General features: G+C 46.8%; 1 protein-coding gene across 1 annotated transcript in view; it reads right to left on the bottom strand.

Moving 5' to 3' along the window:
* ANOS1 (anosmin 1) overlaps positions 1-27,630 on the bottom strand; it is a 187,824-nt gene that overhangs the window by 31,503 nt on the left and 128,691 nt on the right. Inside the window, exons 5-9 of the mRNA XM_028114947.2 lie at positions 27,006-27,190; positions 24,628-24,757; positions 13,571-13,776; positions 10,241-10,385; positions 1,061-1,207 (exon numbers count right to left, since the gene is read on the bottom strand). Coding sequence (XP_027970748.1) covers positions 1,061-1,207; positions 10,241-10,385; positions 13,571-13,776; positions 24,628-24,757; positions 27,006-27,190 — 813 coding nt within the window. The remainder of the gene's footprint in view (positions 1-1,060; positions 1,208-10,240; positions 10,386-13,570; positions 13,777-24,627; positions 24,758-27,005; positions 27,191-27,630) is intronic.

The raw sequence follows: 27,630 nt of genomic DNA, 5'->3' as shown, positions 1-27,630 counted from the left end.
TTTAGGATATTATTGTGTGTCCCTACACAGCAGCGAGTTAAACACGGCACCACAAATACAGGATAATGCAGAATGCTCCCATGTTATATGAAAGTGCGTATGTTCTACATAAAAATATTATATATCTGTGTGAATAAAAACAAATAAGGGAAGAACAGAAGTGTAGGAAACTTTCAAAAGGACATCTGCCAAAATGCTGTTTCTAAGAGATAGTACTGAAGTAAGTGACTTCTTTCTCTATTTTCCAAGTTATTGGGGTTGTGCATCTTTTTTTAAAAGATTTTATTTACTTATTTATTTGAGAGAGAGAGAGAGAGAGCACAAGCAGGGGGAGCGGCAGGCAGAGGGAGAGGGAGAAGCAGGCTTCCCGATGAGCAGGGAGCCCAATGCAGGGCTCAATTCCAGGACCCTGGGACCATGACCTGAGCCGAAGGCAGACGCTTAACGACTGAGCCACCCAGGCGCTCCTGTGCATCTTTTTTTAAACAAAAAACTAATTTAGAACAAAAATTTACAGTGTAGAATAATGAGTATCTTGATTGTTTGGGAGGCAAGACTGGCCTTCTGGGAAAGCAGTAAAGACAGGCTAACATCCCTGAGACGATAAAATGCAACTGGCTGACCAATGCTGATTTCCAAACATGATGCGGATTCCTGGCAAAGAAGGGGCAGCTCACTCAGACTTCACAACAGCAAGGCATTTAAAAAAAAAGGATCTAAATGTTTTGTTCGGGCTCTATTTTCCTTAATATCAACATGGTGGTGGGAGCGCCTGGGTGGCTAGTCGGTTAAGCGTCTGCCTCTTGGTTTCAGCTCAGGTCATGATCTCACGGTCATGAGATCGATCCCCACATTGGGCTCTGTGCTGATCATTGAGTCTGCTTAGATTCTCCCTCTCCCTCTGCCCCTCCCCTCGCTCATGTTCTCTCTCTCTAAAATAAATAAATCTTTAAAAAAAAAACTGTCAACACCATGGCTCAACCTTGACTTTTTCACTAGCCACCTGATGTCGCTGGGCTACTCGATGCAGATAACAAATCATCAGAGAATGTTTGCGCACCTTCAGTCTTTTTCCAGTAGACCTTCACCTGCAGTTGGTTGTCTTGATAGAAGGGGGCTCCGATTTCCAGGAGGCGCGTGGGCCGTCGTTGCTGGAAAGGAGGCTGCATGTGCATCACGCTCTTTCTGGTTTTCCCAGGCTGCTCTTCTGCAACAAAGTACAACATTGTGATTTCCTGGTCAGAAAGAATCGGTAATCAGTACACGTTCGCTGGGCGGGAAAGCTGCTCTGATTTAAAAGAGGTATGGCTGGTATTTTTCATTATATATGTATTTTTTGTAGCTGTGAAGAAAGTAAGTGAAATACTATGAAAATACCAACTGGCCTGGGAACAACACAGAGAGCTTTTCATAGATGTACCAGCATTAGACATCAATGCCCGGAGCGAGGCCCTAAATGTTCAGTCGACTTTGTACATGAAATACTAGGAGTCGGCAAATGCAGTGCAATGATACATTAGATTGGGAATGGAGTTGAAGGGTGCATTGATTCACTCATTCATGCTTTCCCGTCAGTACTTAGTGACCACTTCCTAAGTGTCAGGCAGTGAGCCAGAGGCCGTACATACAAAGCTCAGGTACCCGGGGCTCCTGCAAGACCACCAGGCAGGTGTGCACGTGATCCCACACACAGTGCAGAGTGCTCCCAAAGGCTCGCTCACAGGACATCGTCGAGGAGAGAACACACAGGGAGGAGGGAAGGAGTTGTTTGCGTCTCACAAGCTGCTGCTGCCTATTCTTTGGAAAAGTAGCCAAAGCGTGTCTTGGGAACAAGAGTTATAACAATGGGACGGGACGGTTGCCGTAGGAGAGGGGATGCTTTAGGAAAGACGAGACTGAGTACGTGTGCATAGTCACTGCTATTTCTTAACATGATCTTCCCCCGTGGTCAGTGTCAACACTGCATTCACCGCGTACTTACTGCAAAGCAAGGACAGTGTAAACGTGGTTCAGAATGATCCCAAGCCTCAGATGTCCCACACGCAGTGGCACTCAGAGAAAGTCTCTAATCGAACAGAACACCAGGAAACATCCTTCCGAATCAGGTAATTCAAACTTTGATTTCCACCACCCTAGGCTAGGCTGTTTCTTCTCCGTCGCTGTGCTGTGGCACGATCTGGCTCTGGTTTTAGTGTTCTTTCTATGTTGCTGTTTTAATGTAGCTGCATCTTTCCCATTTGTGCCCTTCTTAATTCCTACAATCTGTCGGGCTCCTTCGTCAGTACGTTTCAGACCCCGTTAGCTCAGAATGCACCAGCCCACGCTCCTTGTCCGTGCCGGGTACAACCCTTTGTCCTCCCAAAGTCCCCACCTGCCATCCTCAGAGATGATTTCCCACGATGTATGGAAACAAACCGTCCTCAGCATATCCATATTCTCCCAGCTTTCAATCACTTTTCCGCCCTTCAATTTGTTCCTCCAGCTGAATCTTGAACCCCGGGAGCGGCAGACCCTATTCGAACCTCCCTGGATTTCCACTGTTCCATATGCTTGTTTCTCCAGGGCACATTTCCCTCTGCTGCAGCAAGACCAATCCACCTAATGTTTTCTCCAGGTGTACACCTGGTGCTCTTTGGTGTGCTTGACGAGCTTCCTCACCATTCTATTTCTATTCATACAGCTGTCCTATGTTCAGTTAATTTGCTAGAGTGGCTCACAATCAACTGTTTAGTCGAGGGCTGGGCAGCAAATAGTTTTGGCTTCGGGGCCCGCACGGCCTCACCCAAGTACTGAGCTCTCATGATGACACAAAAGCAGCCACAGGTGATCTGTGAACAAGGGAGTGTGGCCGTGGGCCAATACCGTTTTATTTACAAAAACCGGCGGTGGGCCGGATGTGGCCTCTGGGCCATCGTTTGCAGACCCCCGAGGAAGTGACGTTAGCCTGCACATATTAAACACAAAAACCGCGAGGTTCAAAAATACTAAGCACAGTGTCCGGTTTCACGCAATTCAAGCAGTAGTGAGGTTGAGCTGTAATCCCAGGGCCGTCTCATGTCAAGCTCATGCTCCCCCATCACCACCCACCCCCTCCTTTTAGAGAGCAAGGTGATTATCTACGTGGTTTAGTAATAAGGATCTCAGAACGTTCCACTGGCCTCAAATCTCTCCTTTACCCAACCCCTAGTTTTGGAAGTGGCGTGGTCAGAAATTCCACAGGACTTTCCTGCTTTCTGATTCCCAGTAGCCTTGTGGAGAACAGTGTGAGCTGCACCGATTGTCTACCGATAAGAACCCTTCCCGACAGTTCTGTGAGGTTCGTGGGCTTGGGAAGACAAGAGCACGGGGGAATGATGCCGGTGGGGGAGAAGACTCCTGACCTGTGGTGAGGCCGCATTAGGAGGGGAAAGCTGAGGACCACGGGAGGAAACCTGCATCGACCACCCGCTGGTCCTCACACCAGCACACGCCCTGAATCATCTACACAACGATTCAAAGGAAAGCGACACACGTGACCCAGGTTCTAAGGTACAATGTTGTACTTTAAACAGTTCAAATAAACGTTTGGATCCCCAAGAACATTTATGAGGTTCCAGTCTTCTGCACCCAAATCCAGTGTGTGTACTGGGGGTTTATCACACTGCCGGCTGACCTCAAACACCACCAGGGTGTCCTACAATTCAGCTCAGTTCGGACACCATCTACCCTAAGACGGCATCGGATCCCCTAGGGACACCATCCACGTCAGGGGGGGCATCCCCTCTGACACCGTCTACACCATGTCCCTGCAGACGGTATTGGATCCCCTACGGACACCATCCATGTGGGGGGGTGCATCTCCCTCTGACACCGTCTACACCATGTCCCTGCAGATGGTATTGGACCCCCTAGGGACACCGTCCACGTCAGGGGGACATCCCCCTCTCACACCGTCTACACCATCTCCTTGGAGATGGTATCGGATCCTCTACGGACACCATCCATGTCAGGGGGACCATCCCCTCTGACACCGTCTACACCATGTCCCTACAGATGGCATCAGATCCCCTACAGACACCATCCACGTCGGGGAGGAGGGTGTCCCACTCTGACACCATCTACACCATCTCCCTGCAGAGCGTTGGATCTTCTAGGGTAAGGGCTCAGTCCTATAGGGCTGCCCCCCCCCCCACTTCAGAGACCAATCACAAATCCAGGCTGTCACCTGTGACTCTCGCTACCTGCTATAAAGCGGAGGTTCCAACCACCAACTCCTTGGGTTCAGGTGGTTTGCTAGAGTGGCTCACAGAACTCAGAAACATTTACTCACTAAATTACCTACCGGTTTATTATAAAAGGCTGTAAGTCAGGATGAGGCAGATGAAGAGATGCTCAGAGTCAGGTCCGGGAGAAGGGATACAGAGCTTCCGCACCCTCCCCAGGCGCGCCACTCTCCCCCAGACCTCCCTGTTCAGCCTCCTGTTTGCACGGTTATGGAGTCTCGATGCCAGGAATGAAGACCGAATCCATGCTGCTGATTATAAATCACAGCATCCCAGCTACTTTCTGAGAGGCGCTGGGTCACCGCCCAGGGAGAGCCAGTGTGCCCAGCAGCACAGAGAGCTCAGAGCACACAGAAGCTGGGCCAGGACACAGAACCCACAGGCCTCTCGGGCAAAACTCATCCCTTTCCTGATTGCCGGGGACGTCGAGAATCCTGCTGGTCACACCTAAAGTATCTGTTAACTCAAAAACTAAGGATTGAAGATCTTCACAAGCCCATTTATGCTTCTAATTATAATCTGTGACTTCGAGAATTTGCCATGGATGAGCAAAAGTTTAGATACTATGTTTAATCTCTATGTGAATTTTATCTTCCTACTTTATTATGTCCTACACACACTTTTATTTTTCATTACATATACGCAAGGACATAGTTTTCTGTATCTCAAGATGGAAATGCCGTTGCTTTATTGAAGTGCATCCACGCTAGCGTTGCCGAGCCACCCCACATGGGAAGGACAGAGAGACGCGGGCCTCTGTCCTAGGAGCGTGGCCCTAACTCTAAGGGGGAGTCCTGCACTGTCAGTAATAAACCAAAATGCAATAAAATCATTTCTACGTGTTGTGAAAAGATATGAGGTATGACTGATACTCTTTAATAGCCCCAAAGGTAAGAAAACTGAATGAATACTATTTTTTCAAATGTCAAAGTTCTGAATAATTTTACAGATCAAGAGATTCAGCATATTTCCTCCTCTCGGCTCCATTTGTAAGAGCTAGAAGAATACCCCAGTTGCCTGATGCAACTATAAAACCTTTGCAATCTGTCAACCCTGGAAATGATCCTCCTGCCTCCAAAAAAGCAAGCTGCATTTCCATTCAAGAGTGTTACATCTTTCTTCCTTCAAGGGGCCCTTTTATAACACAGCACGAACACTCAGCTTTTGCTTACGTACAGATTTTTGTCATCGAAACACCTAGTAGCCTGCAGACCTGGGAAAACGTAATTCAAAAAGTAATTTATATGCTGGCATTTACTACCCTCTTTCGTATAAAATGCAATTTCCCTGGCTTATACTATAAAGTTGTAATTATTCTTTACTTCTCGTTGGTCCATGATGAAATATACAGTGTTCTTGTAAAAGTCATATATTAGGGGCGCCTGGGTGTCTCAGTCGATTAAGCGTCTGCCTTCGGCTCAGGCCATGATCCCGGGGTCCTGGGATGGAGCCCCACATCAGGCTCCCCGCTCATTGGGGAACCTGCTTCTCCCTCTGCCTCTGCAGCTCCCTCTGCTTATTCTCTCATTCCCTCTCTATCTCTATGTCAAATAAATAAAATCTTTTTTGAAAAGTCATATACTAGCCTTCATGAGATCACACATCAACACCGGTATATGAAATCCTGACAAATATTCACCTACGTCCTGCATACTCCTTTGTAAAGCCCGTCTCTTCCACAGGACACCCTGAGACTAAACAATATGCATTATGACAGGGACTTTGCACTGTTCATTTTTTACTTTTCCTCTATCACCTTTCTGAAGCCACATGAGAGGCATCAGCTAATTCTGAGAATAAAGTGGCCTTTGAAGGGGTTAACTGTTTTAACTCCTTATTGATCGGGTAAAACATTACTTAATTTCAAAAGATGATGAGAAAGTGACATTAGCACTCAGAATCAACCTGTCCAGTGGAAACCTGAGTGCGGTTGCAGGTAAGAGAGGGCTTCCTGACGAATCCTGTTTCACAAATACTTCGGAGCAATGCCTGTGCACGTTGCAGATGCACGTGGAGCACAACAATGAAAGATAATCCTCGTTCCGTGACCTAGATGAGATTTTGGTTTGGTGGATGTTCTTTGCCAAGTCGGAAAGCGGTGGGTCTCAACCCCACATGGTGGAGTCTGCCATATGCAAAGGGAAGGACGTTTCTGCCTTGCGTTACAGAGGACAGGGGAAGAGAGGCATGATGTGTTGATATTTATGGGGAACCGAGTGCCTTTCCGAGAGGGAGGAAGCTGGACTCTATTGTGCAACAGGGCTTAAGGTGTGAGAGAGACACGTTTGCAATCATCCTGGAGAGGGTGGGAGACGAAGCTAGTCAACGAGGGTCTCACTGACCCGATGGGCCAGGAAGAGTGAGAAAGCCCGAGATGTGCGACTGCAGAGCCCCCAGAGCGCCCTCGCAGCTCGGTCCGGGCACGACCATGATGGGGCGCTCCACGATGAGCTCTCTGCAAGGGCACGGCTGAGCTCGGATTCTTTTCCTCCTTGTTCTCGGTTGTGGGAACGCACACAAATTATGGGAGCCTGCAATCCCACGCCAGTTTCTAATGGGGAAGGAATGCTGTTTACCGGAAAAACCAGGACACTAAAAGGCAAACTTACTTTACAGGACAGATGAAATCCCCACGAGCAGGAACAAAAGGTCTGAAGAACTTGGGTCTGAGGAGGAAGCTGGGGAGGGACGAAGGGGAAAGGACGGAAGGACGAACTTTGGGGACAAGATGAAGAGGTGACACTCTCAGAACTCAGAAGAAGGACAGATCTGTTACGTGGCGAATATTTTCTAAAGCACGTGTTGGCTGCCATCTACAAAATGGATAGTGAAGAAAGACTGGAGACAGATACTAATTAGGAAAGTATTTTAATTCTAAGAAAGAGGTGGGAACGGCCTGAACATGGCAAAGAATTTGACAGATCCCACCTAGCATCTGACATCAGAGACAGAAGGAGTTTTTAAAGAATTGCATTTCTGGAGAAAAAGGAGACGTCCTGAAGACGGCCTCTGGGGCTCTGGTGTGAACAGAAGGGTGAAGGGTGCAGCTGTGTGCCGCAGGAGAGCCTGGGAGAGCCTCCCACTCCCCCTTCCTTCCTTCTCCCCGGGCACTGACCTCTCTGCACCCTCGGGGCTCTTTCCGGTCTCTGCACTTGCACGCACTCCACACTCGTGTGGGCTGATGCCTGTGCCTCATGGGCCCATGGCGGCCCTCCCTGCTCTTCAGGGCTCTCCTTTTCCACTGCCACCTTAGCATCTTCTACTTCCACGGTGCCTTACGGCTCCGTGTGCAATGGACTGATGCTCGTGTGATCTTGTGTACATGCTTATCTTCCAAACTCAACATTAGGCAGAGATCAGAATGCATCTAGTGCTGCAATAATGTGTGCGTGCACATGTGTGCGTGCATGCGTGTGCATGTATCTCTCTGTGTGTGCGTGTGTGCACGTGTGTGCATGGGTATGCATGTATCTGTGTATGTGTGTGTTTTGTATGTGTGCACGTGTATACGTGTGTGCATGTGTATGTGTGTGCACGTGTGCGTACATGTGTATGCATGTATCTGTGTGTGCGTGTGCATTTTGTGTGTACACACGCATGTGTGTGCGCATGTGTGCGTGTGCACGTGTGCGTGGATGCGTATGGACGTGTCTGTGTGTGCGTGTGGGTTTTGTATGTGTGCACGGGTATGTGTGTGTGCGTGCGCACATGTGTGCGTGGATGCATATGCATGTATCTGTGTGTACATGTGCGTTTTGTATGTGTGCACATGTATATGTGTATGCTTGTGTGCATGTGCATGTGTGCACGTGTGCGTGCATGTATGTGTGTGCGTGTGCGTTTTGTATATCTGCGTATTTCTGTGTGCACATGTGTGCGTGCATGCGTATGCATGTGTGCGTCCGTGTGTTTTGTATGTGTGTACGTGAACATGTGTATGTGTGTGTGCGTGTGCATGTGTATGCATGTATATGTGTGCTTGTGCGTTCTGTATGTGTGTATGTGTATGCGTGCGTGCGCGTGCATGCGTATGCATATATCTGTGTGTGCGTGTGCGTTTTGTATGTCTGCGTATTTCTATGTGTGCGTGCATGCGTATGCATGTATCTCTGTGTGCATGTGCATTTTGTATGCGCGCACGTGTATATGTATATGCGTGTGCACGTGTGCGTGCATGCATATGCATGTATGTGTGTGCGTGTGCATTTTGTATGTGCACGTGTATGTGTATGCGTGCGTGCGTATGTGTGCGTGCATGCATATGCATGTATCTGTGTGTGCATGTGCATTTTGTATGTGTGCACGTGTGCGTGCATGCATATGCATGTATCTCTGTGTGTGCGTGTGCGTTTTGTATGTGCACGTGTATGCGTATGCATGTGTGCGTGTGTTTTGTATCTGTGTACGTGAACATGTGTATGTGTGTGTGCACGTGTGTGTGCATGTGTATGCATGTATATCTGTGCGTTCTGTATGTGTGCACGTGTATGTGTATGCGTGTGCACGTGTGCGTGCATGCATATGCATGTATCTGTGTGCATGTGCGTTTTGTATGGGTGCACGTGTATATGTGTGTGCGTGTGTGCATGCATATGCATGCATCTGTGTGTGTGTGTGTGTGTGTTTTGCATGTGCACGTGTATATGTATGCATGTGTGCGTGCGTGTGCATGTGTGTGCATGTATGTGTGCGTTTTGTATGCGTGCACGTGTATGTGTGTGTGTGCATGTGTATGTGTGCATGTGCGCATGCATGCGTATGCATGTATCTGTGTGCGTGTGTGGATATGTGTATGTGTCTGGATTTTTGGGACATGCGCGCACAAGCACATATACACAAATACATGGCACATGTACACTAGATCGTGTACACTTGGTCTATGCGGTATACACACTATGTAGTGCACCTGTGTTTATCATACAGTAGAGTCTAACACAGTAAGTATCCCCATCATTTGACACAGTCATGTCATAATTCACAGCCCTACATTTCAGGTTGAGGAGTGGCTAGATGACAGGATTGAAAAATCAGTATAAGTTGCTAAACATATAGAAAAGTTTCCATGAGAAGTTTTAGGTAAAAGCTGTGTTCTACCCAGACTCATACAAAGATATCGTCGACTGTTTCAAATACATTTAATCTCCAAAGAGACGGTTTCTCAAGCAGGTAAGGAAGCTCTGTTTCTAGGACTTTTTTGAAAGCATCATTTCAAACAGACCTGCTCATTCTGATCCGATGTTTCTCAGGTGGTAGAAGATAATTACAAACAATGACTGCATCTAATTCTGCACAGCAAGGCTCGCCTTTCCGAAATTCAGACAAGGTTTTAGCCCATTCTTCTAACCTCTGCACCAGACCCATGATGAAAGGCAGACACCACGGGGCTCGACTCGAAGGGAATCGACATCACACGCCCCTTTCATCTGCCCCTTTCCCGGAAAGCTTGCCAGGCACTTCTCCACTGTGGCTCTAACCTGTCCCCTCTTGTGAGCAAAGCCAGCAACAAGAAAGGGACTTATTTTCTGGCTCAGATAGGAGTGCCATGTAAGACTCTCCTTTTGCTTTGCACAGTTTGTGGCAAACATACTAGTTTAGGAAAACTGGAAACTAGGAAAATCAATATGGGAATAACTTACTACCTGGAATATGAAGAGATGGTGAGCGCTGGGGAATACCCGTGAAAATGGGTGTGTCACCTGTCACGTTTTTAGGAGACCTAAGTTTTCTTGTTATATTTCCATTATGACACCAACATATTACATAGTCAGTGGATAAAAATCAAAAGAGAAACTTCAAAGGGGAAAGTGTCTGACACACGGTCGTTCTAGAGGTCATCTAGCTCGGCATTGTAGGTTTACCGCCCGCAAGATTTACGGGGTCACGATTCCAGGTGAGACCCCCCCCCCCCCCGCCGCCACCCCTCTCTCGGGCGAGTGCTGGCTTTCGTGCTCACCCGACCACAAGCACGAAGCACTTACTGCGGCTGGTGGCGTGCATGGGCGTGAAGTGCAGGGAGGCCTTGGCCCCCTTCAGGCGCGTCTGCCCCCAGTATGCGATGGCCTGCAGCTCCACGGTGTAGCCATAGTCCGGCTGGAGTCTGTCCAGAAGCACGGAATTCTGGGACTGCAGAGGAAGACAAGATGCGCCAAGCCCGTTACAAGCGTGCCCTGCCTGTCCCTCCTTCATCCCAAAGCCAGATGGTCCTCGTGAAGCACACATCCACCTCTACCCGACGTATGCCTTCATTTTCTAAGGTCACACAATTCTCCTCAGCTTGAGCATCTGAAAATGCAGTTTTACTCTGCATCCAGATACATTTTATAGAATGGCCAAACATATTTTTTTTGGAAACGGTTCCTTATCCTAATTACTGGATCCTCTCCGATACTATAGACATGAGTAATTCTGTCGCCTCCCATCCTAGACACCACTTCACGGAGAAAAGAGACGGGTTTGTCATAACCTGACAGAAGCTCATGTTGGCATATACCTGGAAAAATTATGAATTGACATTCACTATTTCTTTACTATTTCTTTTAAATCTTCTCTGAGTGACTTTCAATCAAAAGTAGTAAGAAAAATCATCCTAAGAAAATGCTTTAAGATTTTTTTTGTCATCATTACTGTTAATACCAAGCACTCATCCAAGTGTGTGTGTGTGTGTGTGTGTGTGTGTGTGTGTGTGTGTGTGTGTGTGTGTGATTTGCAGCATTAAGCAAAGCTGGAGGCCGGACAGGAATTCTACTAAACACTGAGAGACCCAGTGACACATCGGAGCAAACCAGGTGTCTGATCGAGGCTCCGAGACATGAGCACAAGTCTGATAACTCTGAGTCTGGTGCTTTTTCAAGGGTTACAGGAATACAGGATAGGAAACACCCTTGCAAGAACTCGTAACGAAGAAAAATCAGGTCGTGTGTCTTACCATGCAAACATTTGTCAAACTATCATGCGTGTGGTGAGATTCAAGAGCTCCATGACTATAAGGCTCGCCAAGAAACAGTCTAGGTGGTGGTATTGACATTTACGAAGGACAGGAAGTATCCACCGGTAACACAACTCCAAACGGCAGGCCACCGGCAACACGCACTTCCCAGTAGAGAGTATTCCCAGTTTTCTGTGTGCAGTGTCCTTGCTGCGGGAAGGGTATCATCTGGAATCATCAAACACTGAGTCACATAAGTAACTCCTGTGTTTAAGTTCCACAGTCACCTGGTAACATTCTGATCGTCATTTCAGGTCTTGTGAGATCTCTTTTCAGCAAGAGAACAGGCTTTTCGGGCGCCTGGGTGGCTCAGGTGGTTAAGCAACTGCCTTCGGCTCAGGTCATGATCCTGGAGTCCTGGGATCGAGTCCCACATCGGGCTCCCTGCTTGGCGGGGAGTCTGCTTCTCCCTCTAACTCTCCCCGCTCTCATGTACTCTCTCTCTCTCTCTCATTCTCACTCTCTCAAAATAAATCAATCTTAAAAAAAAAAGAGAGAGAGAGAGAACAGGCTTTTCATGGGCATGTCAGAAGCGTGAGCATTAACGCTCACTGTAAATTATAGATGGTTTCGCTTTATGATTCGGGCGTTTGAGGGGTGAATGATCAGACCTCGGCCATCGTCATCTGTTTGGCTCTGGAAGGCTGATGGCAGAGCTGGAAGTCTGAGCGTCAGACGCCAGGCCGTGGCTACCTCTCCACAGGGAGGCAGGGCCCGAGCTCTGCCCCTGGTACCGCCACAGAAAAACCCTCTCGGGGCCTCGTGGTGGACCGTCTACCTCTCTGATAGTGTGTCTGCATAAACTACCAATTCTCACTTTCTTCTCCTGGGGGTTACCTGTCGGGTGGCTTATCACTCTCCTCAAACTGTTACCTCCTGAGTAAAAGAAAATGCACTTTTGAAAGAGCATCCCCTTGAAAAATCCCCCTCTCTTCTTATTTACCAAGGATATTAGAGTGGTATCTTAGGGAATGGGAACGTATTGATCGCCAAAAAGGAAATTTCATAATTTCCCATGTTCTTTTGGATTTCTCCAGTTCCTAATCCTAATCTCAATTGGTCAGATTTTAACATTGAGAACTTAGGGGTCCGCAGGACCTATACCTTGCCTACAGTGGATCCAAAAATGTAAGTCACTCATAAGACAGTGACCTACAGTTTTGGCTCATCTGGCCTATTAATGACTTCAAGAAAATCTGCAGTTCAAGTTTTATTTATCTAATTGATATAGAATAGAAATACACTGCAAAGTTTCCTAGTAACCCGTGACGCTGCCTGCTGACTGATAGCATCCATGCGTGTGTGCACCTGTATGTGTGTGTGCGTGCGTGCAGACCCTGTAACCACTGCACACGTCACATTTTGCTTCCAACCCCTATGATCCCACAACCTGAGCTCCTTTAAATCTTCCTATGACATAACCGGGCATTGCCAATTACCGCTTATTGTGAAGTCCATGAAAATAAAGAACGGGACTGTCAGAAAGTTTCTTAAAAATAAAACCAAAATAGGCATCAGCTAAATATCGAGGATATGGCCTTTTTGACACGTTTTAGAATTCTAAATGGCACAGAAATCGGAATCTTCACCGCCCCCCCCCAAAAAGTCTTGTTATCCTTTTTAAAAAAATATTTTCAAACATGTATTTTTTATGGAATTCAGCTTTATAAGTTAGGGGGAAGTTGTTTATGTAAGTTTTCTAACAATAAAGGAAACCAAGGAACTCCTTTTTCTGCACTAAAAATTTCATACGATGCCAAATGTTCACTCTCATAGAAATCTCATTTCAGAAAATGGTTCAGTGGAGACTTTATTTCTTGGCATCTGGAAAATAAACAATCCCAAGTTCTTTTAATCAATGAGAACAATATATTGTCAAACATGCATTTTCTAAGCTGATTAGCTTACAGAGGAAAATCCCCTGTGACAGGAAAGACACGGACATTTGCGCGTCGATTTATAAGGATCTCAAACAAAAGCAAAGAAGATGTAAATGTAAAAGACATTTTGAGTTCTATTATTTTCTATGACTGGACAGTCAAGACAAAATGATTTCTGTTCCTCTCCTGGAGTTGTGGCTGCCATTTGGATAGGAGTACGTCGATGGGCTACATTCAGCTTTTTTTTCACCTAAAATGCCAAAGGCACAACTTGTGGAATGGCCCTCCATTCTCTGTACTTCCTCAGCCCAAAAAGAGGGATGGGAAGCTTTCTTTCACCCGTTCCTTCTCTGAGCTCAGCAGAGGCCACCCTCCGATCTGTCGCCTTGAGTTCAAGTACACCGTGTAAGAAGACGCCACTCTTTCTTCTCACGCCCACTTACCCCATCCGTGGTCTTTCTCCGCTTCTTTTTTGTGGGGACAAGGGATTTGCTGCTGACCGTCCAACTCCAAAACACCTTGTAGTGGTGCACAGGGATGTCTGGTTCCTCGGGGAGATCCCAAACCACAGCCACGGTCACGGTGTTGTCACTGTTTACGGTAGAATTTGCAAGCCGGAGGTTGGCCGGTGCGGGCGGTGCAGATGGATCTGAAATCCAGGAGAAAGACAAACCACATACTCAAGTACCAAGGTGACAACAAGACCCAGATCCTTGTATGGCTAATGACTACATGGTCAACACGTGAGCACTGCCCTTTACGTGTAGAAAAGCTGAAAACAAATACAACCCCCCTCCGCCCCCCCCCCCCCCCCCGTAAGCCTCAAATGAAAATACGGACTACAAAACAGTAAGATACATTTGTTTGGGCTGTATCTGTAATCCAGAAGGCTCCTGGTAGGCATTTACATAACCACGATAACCCAGCTAAATTTTCACTGTACAGAAATGGATAAGTTTGTATAAAACATGGTAAAATTTGGGGCACCTGGGTGGGTCAGTCGGTTAAGCATCGGACTCTTGGTTTTGGCTCAGGTCACGGTCCCACAGTCATGAGATCCAGCCCGTGCCGGGCTCTGCGCTCAGCACAGAGTCTGCCTGGGATGCTTTCTCCCTGTCCCTCTCCCTCTGCCCTTCCCCGCTCGCATGCTATCAAATAAATAAAATCTTTAAAAAAAACAAAAAAAGAAAGAAAACAAAACATGGTAAAATTCCTTTTAGGCTGGTTGACATTAAATAGGTCGGTAAAGGAGACCTGCCTTTGAAAACTCTGGAAAGAAAAAGATAGAAATCCCGCTCTCACAAGTAACTGCTTTCATCTTAGTGGCCCTGTAGCTTTTGATCCTTGCTTCAGCAAGAGCAACAAGGGAGATCAGCAAAAATAAAGCATTTTTTCTTAATCTACATTACAAATTAGATGACATACGGATAACATCCATTTTTGTAATTTCACCATTTCTGGCTTGTCACATAAACCAAAACCTTCTCAACTGTCAAGAGACAGACTAGGCTCTGGAATTATTACCCTACAAATCTCCATTTTAAATATATATAACAAAGATGACTACATACGCACAAGCTAGACGGTCTTTCCTTCATTCTCTGCCATGAAGTGAGCAAGTGTAGATGCCGCTCACCACAAATTATTTACAGATGGTTTTGTTTGAAGATGTCTTCCCAGAAAAATGCTGTCAAGAATTCGAATTATAATACCATCTGCATGAGAAGTGCAAAGAAGTTACATCTAACTTGATATAAATGAAGAAGACCGAGGGAAAAATACCTGTGTTTTTACTGTCAGGACCGTTTGTGATTTGGGAATGATGAAAACATGAATTATTTTTAAAGATATCTTGTTTTCTCTGAGATATATAGGGAAGGATGGGAGGTTTGGTTGACTGCTTAGTTTTTTAAAAACGAGAACATTTCGTAGTTGCTTTTTCAGGTAAGTGCCTAATCCAGAGCACGTTTCGTGATACTGTCGATAGGGTGGTTCTGCAACAGTCAACTTCAGGAACCTTCTGGGAGCGCCCAAGACATACACTGGGATGTGCTGATGCGGTGAGTCCCAGTGGGGCCCCTGTATGTATATGTTTTGTGTATTTATATAAATATGTATTTATAGGTTTTATGTAAGCTATTTTCGATGTAAAATGCACACGTAATTCTGAAGCAGATGGTCTATGTGCAGGCTACAACTTGAAAAGGATTGCACCCGATGGCCAGAAAGCAGGAGGTGTGCACATGGCTCCCTTGTGCGTAAGCTGGAAGACGCTGGTTTCCCTCAGCCTGGGCAGGGGAAGCACCGGGTTCCTTGTGGTGCTGGCTCAGCAGAGCCGCCGAGAAGCCCCACTCCCATCATCCACACGGAGTGACACCGCTCATCAGCACCCTCTCTCTGAGTCATAGTCTCCACCTGACACCACCCTGCCAAATTTCCCTTTGGTCCCGCAGGACACGGATTCTCTTCTTGCGCTCCGCCCCCGCCCACCCCACCCCACCCCCGCCCGGTTTGTCCCCATGCCACCATCTCTAAACAGGACAGCACCCAGCCCCTGAACTCGGGGACCTCCCTCTTCTCTCTCGTGTACTCGCACTTGCTAGGGATCTCATCCGGTCCCAACTTTACCTAAAGTCTTTGTGCCGCTGACTCTCAGCTGTATGTCTCCAAGAGAGATTCTGCCCCAAACGGAGAGTCCAACATTCGATGGTTTTCCTGTCAGCTCCACGTGGAGGTCTCAGAGCCAACTCGAAAGTAATGTGTCCAGCACTCAAATCATCATCGTTGTCACAGCCCACCACGTGGGCTACCATTTCAGTAAATGGAAACCCCTTCCTTCCGCCTAACCAGACTGAAAACCCTGAGGTCACACACTTCTGGTGCTCTCATGTCCCTTCAGCAACACCTGGGAGCACTGACTTCAAAATACATCCAGAGTGGACGGCTTTTCCCCACTGCCTGCACCGAGGCACCACCATCTTTCCCCCGTTATTGCAGAGACCTCCTATCAACACTCGCTCGTGCTGAGACCACCTCTCTGTAGGTCTCCTCACCACAGCACTCGGGGGATTCTTTACTGCACAGACCACGTCTCATTGCTACTGTGCTGCAGGCTTCCTGGCTCAGTGAGAGGCAAAGTGTTGCGGTCTCCCAAACATCCTGGCCTCACATTCGCTCCCAGATCCTTCCCCAGCCCCACCAGACCCCTCTGCTCTAGCCACGTGGCTCCCATGCGATTTCTCAGAGAGGACAACCACGAGGCTGAGGCTTTCCCCCTGGCTTTGCCTGTATGCCTTCCCCCACGTCTCCCCACGGCGGGCCCCTCACCCACCCACTGCGGGTCTGCCAGAAGCCACCCTGTTCAAAACAGCTAGCTACTCTTTCCTCCTGCCACCGAGAAAGCGTTCACCGTGACCTCCTCCTGCTTTCTTGTTCTCCCACAGCCCTTGTTACCAACTGACTTATTACGCACTCTGCTGTCTGCCTCCACTCACGAGAACGGAAGCTCCATGAGGGGAGGATCATTTTTATCTGTTTGGTTCCCTTCTCTATTCCCGGCATTGAGAAGAGGGCCTAGCACGTAGCAGGCACTCGGGAAATCGTCGCTAAATGAGTAGATGGATGGATAACAAACACATTTCCTAACTGTTGGCTTTAATTTGTAAGGTGGTATTTCAGTGCCCGTTTTAAACCCCGTCAACCGGAATGGGTGAATCCCAACAAGACCGTGAAGTGAACTACAAAATCAAAGGGGAGGCTCTTTCCGGCTTGAAATAAGAGACTCCGAGCAATCCCCCTTCCTCTGCGGTAGGACTCCGACTGTTACCTAGAAAAAGGAGCTATAGACTTTTCCGAGAGGGAAACTAGTTTGCAAGCTCATCGTCACTTCAAGGCCAGGAACAATCTCAGTATGTAAAGATGATCGTTGCAGTACATGTCTTCAGCGATGCACCTGAATGTCTGTATGCTGAAAATAAGTAGTTATGTGAATTCTCCACTTATTCTAGGTGCACAGGAAGAGCTCAAAATCATCTCCTCTTCTCAAGAAATCCAAGTGTAATGTTGGGTATTTTGCCCGTGTCCTCAGCTACTCCATTCGGTACATACTCACTTACTGCCCTGGAAAACCTGATCACACCCTGGATGTGATCATAATGACCCAGAATCACGTCATCTCGTGGATGAAACATTATGAAACATGCAACAACGTAATTCCTAAGAATGACCTATGAGGAAATCATGCTTTCCAATATGTGAATTTGTATTTGCTTGACATTATCTGAAACGTAAAGCCCTTTCCGACAATTTACACTGTCAAGATGGTGGACTTCCATTAGCAAGATGAGACACCCCTAAAATAATCACAGTTCAATTATGAAGCAAAAGGCAGTTGCAGAGATTGTCTGGTTACTGCCCTGATTCTCCTCTGTAAACCAAATATTCATTTCTCCACTTATTCCCTGTAGATGTCAGGTGAGAGGCAGCCTGTCCCATTTCTCTAACCTGAAGGATTTCGTTTGCAGTCCAAAAGTTCCCATAGTCAAGCCATTCCCTGCCTTGTGTGATGGCTCCCCACATGACGAAGGAAAATATATTCCCTTTGCTGAATCACAGAATCTTTTCTTTCGGTTTGCACAATGTCTTAATTGCATTCAAATTTTGAAATGTCTCCTTGGAAGGAAGTCCGCATGTGAAAAAAAATATAAAGACTCTACATTTTAATAAAGCCCTAAGGGATTCTGCGATTTATTTACTTGGCACGTTTTTTTAGAAACTGGTGGAGGTCTTCAGGTTACAGAGGGAAAGTGACTTGTCCAAGGTCATTCAAGGAATGGGTGGCAGCAGAGTCAGGAGACTGAAGAGGAGGGCAGAAAGAGGAAGCTGAGGCTCTAAAATACACACCTACACATGCCACACTTCTAGCTGTGTCATACGTCACCATCATGACCATGGGCCGCTGTGCCGACAGAAAGAAAATACAGAAAGCCCTTTCGTGGGCAAAGTGTCCATCATAATAGTCTATAGAGTTCAGGGACTGACTGACTTTTCTGGCCAGGGAGCTGAGTAAACTTAACTTCAGGATTTGCAGACCACACGGTCTCTGTGGCAACTACCGAACTTTGCTACTGTAGCTCAAAAGCAGCCATGGAAAAGATGTCAACAAATGAGCCGTGTGCCGATAAAACTTTATCTGTAAAAGCAAGCAGCAAGGCAAATTCGGACCGCAGGCCACAGACTGCCAATCCCTGCGCTAGTCTTTCAAAAGCAGTGATAGCATTAGCTCTTGAAACTTGACACGAGCACCAGCTCTAACGTTAGAAATGTAGGGCTGTATTTTGTTGAGTAAATGTTGGACTTTTGTTCCCATTTTGCAGGTGGGGAAATTGAACGTGGGAGATTTATGCTCTAGAGCATAAAGTGGGGGGTGGGAGGGGGGTCAGAGTCATCACAAGAGCAATGCTCTCCAAGCCCTCCCTCTGAAGCTTAAGTCCGAGCACTTCTCCCCCACCTCGAAGTCCTTTCCGCTGCTTTGCACTCCCTCTGTGTGATCGCCCCAATTATCTGCAGAAACACATCTCAGGAAGCAGAAAGGAAGCATGCTTCCAAAGATAACTGACCTAGGGAGGCTGTGCTAGCTTTTTTCGACTTATCTACAACTTCAAGCAAGTGCAAGCTGCATCAATCATTTAGCATGAACATCCAGTGTTAGAGTTGGACAAGAATAGTTCCCTTTATTAACGATCATATGTGGTGCTTCCAGCCACGGAAGACGGAACATTAGGGTTTCCTCTTGGGAGGTGAAGGTTTCATTCTTTCTTTAACTTTTGGTGGACAATGCCACAAGTGAAAGGTAGTATGCAACCAGCAAGGAAGAGATGATAAATAAATAACCATCTACACATACACAAATATATTCAGACATGTGCATATAGAGGAACAACATATGTTCTAAGAAAATGAGTGTTAATTTTATTACTTACTTGATTTCCTCATATGGTATCCAGAGATCAAGCCTCCCACTGAAACGCATTATAGGAATCTCTCTCTCGAGGTACGTCATCGTGATTGAGTGGAGTTACATTTTTAAAGCAATGGTAGGACTACTCACACATTCTGCAACTGAATTAGAAGGTTGGTTCTAAAATTTAGCTTTTCTTTTCCTGTCCAGACTCAGCAGTTGGGACCGTTTTCCTTCCCTCATTAAAAAAAAAAAAAAAAAAAAAAAACAGGAATCACCCTGCAGTATCTAGACACAAAACTCATAAGCCTTTGAAAAGCTGCAGAAGCTACACTGCAGGCAGGTTTCCAACTGCTCGATGGTTTCAAGATACAGGCACCCGGGAGTCTCGCCCAGTGGAAAGGGCGCTCACGGAGGAGCCGTGCAGAGGCATAAAGAGTCTCGAGGGTCCGCACGGAGCATCAGGGAGCGTTATGACCCCAGTGATGCCTGTGCTCGGCTCACCGACACTCCGGAACGTATGCACGGAATAACAGCCAGCGCGCTACCTCTGAGCTCAGAAAACAATGCTCTCTGCTGCTTTTCCTTGGTAATGTATCCTGTACACGTGGGAAAACAGAGAAGGAAGGTGGAGGAGAAACCTTGAATTTGGAGGGAGTGAGTAGTCAAAGATGGTGGATGTATTAGCTGAATGAGCTAATACAGAAGGTGGATTTTAACATTTTTCCTTCTACATTTCCCTTTAACATTTGCTATTTCAGAATGCTAAACGGATATTGACTAATTGCAAACATCCAAACAAATGTTGGCCTGCTTTTGGCAACATGCAAAAACAAAACAAAACAAAACAAAAAAACCCACAAAAAAATCAGACTTTGTTTTGTACCACCTAGAAAATTGGAAGTCTTCCTTCTGTCACTCTACCCATGTTGACACCCAGAAGTCATGCCGAAAGGCAGACGCACTCTTTCCCAAATTCGGCAGTCTACTTGTAAAGAGTGTTTTGGCGCAGGTACGAGGACTTAGCCATATTTATTTCCAATACTGCGCATGCAACACATACACATTTTTTGCTGATAAATATCGACATGATCAAGGAAAGGTGAAACACCGATCTGCTGAAAAAGAGAAGGAAATGTGCACTGGAAGCCAAAAAGTACGTTTTGTGTAGGCACGACCGCCACTCTGGGTGGTTCACTCGCATGTCTCGGGGCTCTGCTCGCTCGAAATCCCACAGACGTCACAGGAAGCTTGCCAGCTTCTGGGACAGGGTGAGAGCAGGCGAGAGGCCACGAGAGAGGCTAGAAAGGCTGCGTTGTCTGCAGGGACTACCGCCGTCCAACACGGGAAGCAGCCCGGGAACCTAGTGATGGGGGCATTCCTTTCACGGAACTGTTCATTCGTTGATTTTAAACCACGACTGAAAATGTCCTAACAAACAGGAATGCTATGGGTGTGGAGTAAAACCACTGCGGACCCCCCCCCTCCCGCCCCCGCCACCAGGGACCCAAATCTTCGCCCCTGCCCTGTACTGTTTCAGGACACACACAGCTCAGCTTCTAAATGCGCCTTCGCCCCGGGCCCCCAGCAGGCTCTGCCCACCTGCAGGACAGATGTGCTGGGAGACAGCCTGCATCCGCTGCCCGAGTCCCCACTCGTAATTTGAATTTTTAACGTTGAAGACAATTTTCCTTCTTAAGTACCGGGGAAAGGTAGTAGAAAATTTAAATAAGGAAATACAGAAATTACCCCAACCTCTATTTTGGGCTTTCTGCTGCCAGCAGGAATGGCTGATTGTCCCCAATTCATAATCATTCATGTCTTCTGGGGGCTGACAACAAAAATCGCATTCACCGGGAGGAGGAAAACATGAAACTGAGTTACCAATCCATGTACAACTCTGAATTTTCTGTAAAAATCAGCATTCTAAGGGGTTAGGATGAAGTTATGGGAAAATACACAACTTAAAAGGAAATTAACTTAGTTAATAGCCAATCCATTCTGGCAAACCACAGACTAATTTTGTATTTAAACAGAACCATTAAGAAGAGAATGACAAGAATTTTGGCTTTTCCACGAAAATCAGGATTATGGCCAATGAATACCAGGCAGAAAGCATAAACGAAATGAAACCCATCTTATCAATTTTTTTTCTTTCTCTATTTAATTTTCCTTTTATTTTCAGAAGTGTTTACTGTAGATGGAAAAAAAAAATCACTTCCCTTTTCCCTTGACCCAGACTTAAATTACCAAGGCTGGCCCTCCACCCAACTCAAATACACTTACCCTTTGCACAGACTATTATTTGAGAAGCAATCATTCTTTCTCAAAGCCATTTTAAGGCACTAGAGGACTTAACAAGGGTACAGTTTCAGTTCTGGGGCACAGCAGGAATAAATGGGCTTTTATTAAATGAAAATGCACCATTTTTGGAATCAGGGCAGCCTCTGGTGCAATGTTCTATTTCCTGGTTTTACAAATACGCCCCGTATCCATACTTCCGTGCATCTCACTGTGAGGAACATTCTAGACTGTCGCTTTGCCACTCTAGCAAACCGCAAGTGCTGGTGCAGAATTCGTAAGAGGTTCTACTGCGGGTTCAGCGAACAGGCACGGTGGAATGATGGGAGTGCCATAATTCCGCCAGACGGTCGAAGATTTCCTGCGGGACTTGTCTAAAGGATACGTAACCATCTGCAAGATGGCACCGTTATCTTTCCCCATTTACTCAATCTCTTCAAGCGGAGAAAGGGGGCTTACTGGGGAAAAACTGTTTAAATGACTTTATGGGAACTTAACTTCCATTCCATAAAACTCGCTCACGTTAAATGAACAGTGCAATGACTTTTAGACTTTTCTGAGTTGGGCAACACGCATCACCCACTTTTAGAAGGGTTCCATCACCCCACCTCCCTCCTTCCTCTCAGGCTTCACCTCCAGCTCCCCTGCCCTGTTCCACAGCTCAACCCTCGGGCTCCTGTGCTGTTCCACGAACACGGCAAGCTCACTCCTGCCTCAGGACCTTTGCACCGACTGCTTCCAGGAACTGGAATGCTCGCCTTTCAAATTGGTGCAAGGCTGACTCTTTCACCTCCTTTAGACAAACATCTCTTTCTCGGCAAAACCTTGGTCTACCCTCCTGAAAACTGACAACAAAATATGCCCCCCGCCAACATCTCCTCTGTTCTAATCTTTATTTTTATCATCAGTTGTCACCACCTACCCTACTATACAACAGTATTTTACTTATTAATCTTGTTGACTGTTTCCTCATACCCGCAACTGGCATAAGTGTGTGTGTCCACAAAAGCAGACATTTTTGTCCTTTCGTTCATTTATTATCCCCTGTGCCTGGACACACATAGGAGCTTAACAACTATTTAATACAAAAGGGAATGAAACATGAGTGATGAGAAGGTGAAGACTCAAAACTAACTTTGTCTCTACTCTAAAGTTTCCCCAGGAAGCCATGAAGGCTCTTGGTGGATTCTACAAGTGGACGATGGTGATGCACAAGCCTGTCAATAGCACAAATCACTGGACTGTACACGTAAGAGGAATGAGTCTAATGGTATGATAATTGTATTTCAGTACAGTTGTTAAACACAGTTTTCCCATTAAGGCCCATTTCTCCGTTTGATGAGATCTGAATAAGGTGCGGAAGGATGTGGTGCCATCTTGTCAATGGTCAGGCTTCCTTTAGACAAATCCTAGAGGAGATGTCCTCAGCCGTTTAGCGGATCTATTCCATTTCCATAATTCCGTGATCCATCTTCACTGGAAAAAGAGTAGAATCTACTGTGTATTCCTTGCAGACATTTTTGGTTTGCAAGAACTGCAAGGACTAGAGTCTGGAATGCTCGGTGTTGGGTGTGTTTGGAAAATCAGGAAATAGAACAGCAGCGCAATGGTGAATGCTATGCTTCCCCAACACGGTGCATTCTCATTCAGCAAAAGCCCATTTAAATTTGAGCGGTGCAGCTCTAGTTCTAGACTATTCAGGTGCTCAGATATACTGGGGGCATCCCGCGACAGCAAGGCCTCGCGAGTTGCTCAGAATGGATATGCCTCCCAGGCAGTTGGCAGCCACATGACCGGCCCTGGGAACTGTCAGTGGAGCTCTGCCCAGATCCCACCCAACCCCTAAAGGTATTCCACATCTGTCTCCAAAGGGCTGGCAACGGCTTCTGTCTGCTGTCTGTTTCTGCAGCCATGACCTGAAAACACCAGACCAGGCAACCGAACAGATGGTAACACATTTGACCACATCATGCCCGCATCGCATGTGAACCATGAAACCAAGGTGAAGACTTCTCAAGCCTCTTATGGATCCTCGCCTCTGAACCCACTGTTAATGATTTATTTCCCTGGCCTCTCTAAATCATCAGACCAATTGGAGACACAGTCTCAAGACAAGGTTTGATGTCTGCGATTGCACTTTTAAATTTGCTTCGTGTGTTTGCCTCCATGGAGGGGGGAAAAAAAAGGCACATTTCCTTTCCTAAAAGGTCTTTTAAAAAAAAAAGTTAAAAGTGTACAACATAAGGTGTAACAGAATCCTAATATTAAATGATTTCGGTTGCAAGCTTTCCACTTCTGAGACCAACAATGACATCGACAAAGGGGTTGCAATATGACGTAGTGAGAAACGGACAGACTGGCATCAACAGATACATTTCCCCAATCACGCAACAGAAATGGGAAGTGATAGCAGCCAGCTCAGACCCTCCCTCCATGAAAGACATAGGACTGATGGGACCCGTCTTACATCCTTCATTAACATCACAAAGCATTTTGTTTAAAATCAATCTAAATTAGCGTCCTGTACCAGGAGAACTGTCGGGGAGTACGCGCATGAGCTCACCAGCCCCTAGCTGTGACATGGGTTCTTGCAGCAGACGTGGAGTGCACAGAGAAGGCACAGCCCACTAAGCACAACTGGAGAAAATACACATGGATGTATTGTTTGTTATCGAGTCCAGGGACGTCCTTCCCCTAGTTCCATTAGCACACACGAAACTCACCAGAGATGTCACAGCATTAGCAGTCACGGGATGCCAGAGGCTTTCCAGTAGCAACGAGATAAGAACCGAACAGAATTAATAGCAGTGACACAGGGGAACCCGGAGGTCAAACTCTGGGTGGTATGAAGCAAAAGAGATTAATTCACACTCAACATAACCATCGTTTCAAGAAAAGCTGCACAGTCTCCAGGAGCTCAAACCAAACTCTTCTCTCCAGAAATTAACTGTAAGGTGACTAAGGCAGAACATCGCGAGGCAAAGACTGAACACAAGTTGGTAACGGAAAACCACCCCTTCCGAATTGAGAAGACCCCATTCTGTTATCTGGCGTGATGTTGTGAAGGTAAAAGGCGGGTGACGTTCTGAACCAGACACTCACACACACGTGGTCCCGTCGGCGAAGAACAGCAAACCACCTGCTGACCAACCATACATACGGACAGGGCGACACCACGGCTCCGCACCGCAGGTGTGCCCGGCAGGGAGGTGAGCGTGGGGTCAGGAACGCAACACCGACCTTTGGAGGAGCGGAAGTGTTTGCTGGGGGCCGTGAAGCCTCGGGTCCCATGCACGTTGACAGCCGCCACTCGGAACTGGTACCACCTGCTGGGTCGTACGTCAGTCAGCTGGACCCGCTCATCTGTGGTCTGCAGAGAAATGTCACAGAGCACAGAGAACCCTTTCACCCAGACGTGCCAGTCGGGTGTGTCTGAAAAGCACAGCACCTCGTCGGCCAGCACAATGCCGCCCCGACCTCCCTGTGCCCTTGTGGGTAAGTGCGGTCGTCGTGCTCAGTTATGAGAAGAGCTGTCGGGGGTCAGGGAATTTCTAGGGCATTTCAGGTGTCTAATTCCACTCCTAGGGACTGCACCCCAAAGAGTTAAGGATCTCTGGAGCCAATGCTAGGAACATGCCGGGGCTACTTACGTCGGGTGACTTAATGTAGCATTAAACCCACGAGGGGTTTCATCACTCAATTACACATCTGAGCAAATGTATACGTGAGCTCATTCCGTGATAGGCACGAATATGAAATCATCTGCCAGTTACAGAAAGGAAATGCCTCTCGAACGTGCTTGCCAAACAGGGTCTTGGAAGTCGGTATGAGGACCCACACTCTTTAAAGAGTGCTAACGATTTCTGGAAGTATATTGCAACCCAAGCCTTTCTTCCTTGTTTGAGTAAACCGGGTAAGATCTGCAAGGACCCGGTCGTGTTCCTCCAAGGTGAGGTGTGCAGACATCTGTCTGTCCAAGAAAATGCCCACAGGAATAAAACTGGACACCAGGGAAGGTGCCTAGTTTGGCTGCCACTCCTGCTGGAGTCGCAAGGCCGCACTCAGGGCATGAACGTCGTCAAGTGAAATTGAACCCAAACCCTCCCAAACCCTACGCTGAAATAACCTCTTGAGAGGGGCTGTCACCTTTGCTTTAGTATCTAAAAGGGAAGGCTCTGAACTCTTCAAGGGGGCTTTCTACCTCGTTTGGCGGAATGTGAGGCGACTATTTCACGGACCTCAACATTTACTCTTCGTGGCCTGGAGGTTAAAACACTGAAGTCACCGTGATCCCCACAGCATTTAGCAGACAAAGAAAGGAAGGTGGAAGGAAGACAAAGGAAGGCATGAACCAGTGAAAATAATAAAAATAAGTAAAGGCCTTTCCTCTCTCCAAAATAGAAGGGATATAAGAGCTGATCTTATTGTCATTTACCTTCATAAATCTTAAATAATTTGGAAAATTTATAAGTGAGATCATACCATTAAGGAAGCATACCGTGTAAATCAAATAGACTTTTAGGCTGTATGCCAGACATCTTTAGGTTTTATTAAAGCGAATTTTTTAACAAAATACGTATGAAATAGAATCACTAAATTTATTTGACCAGTGGTTGGGTTTTTGTTGTTTTGTTTTTTTTTTTTTTGCCACGAATTTGTTTCTTGTACATCAAATTGCCCCTTCTTTTGGGGGTCTCTAAATTATTTTAGTGTTTATCCTCTTTGAGATACTCCTACTACTAGAAAAGAACCAAATTCCTCCTGCCAACACCTGTATACTGAACTGTATTTCGTATTTACTGAAAAGGAATTAATGGGAATCTCTCAAGCAAAATGACCCGATCCCCGCCAGGTCAGGGTTTCTGCCCACAGACACACGTGGAGAACGCACTGCAGTTGCTGAGGGCATGAGGTGGTTTCACATTGAGAATCTGTTCTTTCTCTAAAACCGTGTAGGTTTCTTGCAGCTGGTAGTCCATTTAGCAGCTCTTAAAAAGAAAGAAAATATTTTGCTTTTCTCATTGGCAAGACAGAAAAGGAAGCCGCAGTGCTAAGATAAACCCCAGGACTGCTACCATGCAGGTGGGGTGTCAGTGTGTGAGCTGCCCGGGACACAGCAAGCACTTAGCAAGGACTGAGGACTGGCTGGGTCCCTCCCACCAACTAGTTGGGTGATAGGAATCGTACCCCATGCTACTCAAGTCCTCGTGTAGAACGAAGGCTTCCATGCAGAAGAAAACTAGAAGTCATTCAGATGATCCAAGATCACATGAACTCGTCCTAATGCTGTTGCATTTCTCTTACTGGGGTCGGTTTTAAGTTTATCTCAAGGAAATACACTTCTTGGAGGAAATAAATGTGAACACTCAGAAAATGATCTCCCTTGCACATGTATTTTGAGCAAAGGAATCCAAGAGTCAAGCTCCTCGTTGCACCGGGTTGTAGCTACAGAGCTCATCCTGTGTTCTGTAGATGCGTGGGCCATGACGTCCACGTCTGACTAAGTCATTTGGGTAGTCGGGCTATTTTGGCCGAGGCACAGCAAGTTAACTTTCTACCTGCGGGTGTGCTAGACCTTTACCTCAAGGGGGAGGGGAGGGAGTCCATGAACCACTTACCTGGGCTACCGTCTGCCACTGTGTGGCATCGTCTTCGCTAGGATGGATTCCATAATTCCATCTTCTTTGTACCACGTAGATCACGGGCTCGATGGAAATATTGAATTTCGAGGACCACTTAATCTCCAGCTGTCCAGACTGCAGTTCTGTAAATCGTAACTCTTTTCTGGGCTTCAGGGGGACCCCTGAAACAGGAGCACGGCAATGAAAACAATCGGCAGGTGACGCCAGGGCCGGTCAAGCTGAGGAAGAAAACCTTTAGAATTCTACGGCCCATCTCAGGTCACGACCACTGATCCTCACTTCCCTCCAGAAAAGGGGTTCCTCCCTGGCAGGGTTCAAGTTTGAAACCTTCTGACGCGGAGGTCAGCCCGCCGCATTTCAAGAGCATCACCTCCTTTCCTTCTAGTTTCCCATTTTTTAAAGAGGCTCTACATCGGGTCCTGTTTCGGGACAACTATTTTTTTCTCCCCAGTCACCTCGACAGCAATTCTTTCATGCGCGTTCTTTGGAATAAACAAAGTTACTGAGCTACATCACTGGAGGTTAACAAGGAATGCACATGAGGCCACAGTCACAGAGGCTTTGAAGCCCCTGTCCCCATTTACCACGCTCTGTTTCTACT

The sequence above is a fragment of the Eumetopias jubatus genome, unplaced genomic scaffold (genome assembly GCF_037043125.1).
Source record: "Eumetopias jubatus isolate StellerSeaLion01/CBP00866 unplaced genomic scaffold, mEumJub1_p1.0 scaffold_11, whole genome shotgun sequence".
Lineage (NCBI taxonomy): Eukaryota > Metazoa > Chordata > Mammalia > Carnivora > Otariidae > Eumetopias > Eumetopias jubatus.
The sequence above is the reverse complement of the archived record's forward strand: the minus strand, read 5'-3'. Positions and strand labels throughout refer to the sequence as shown.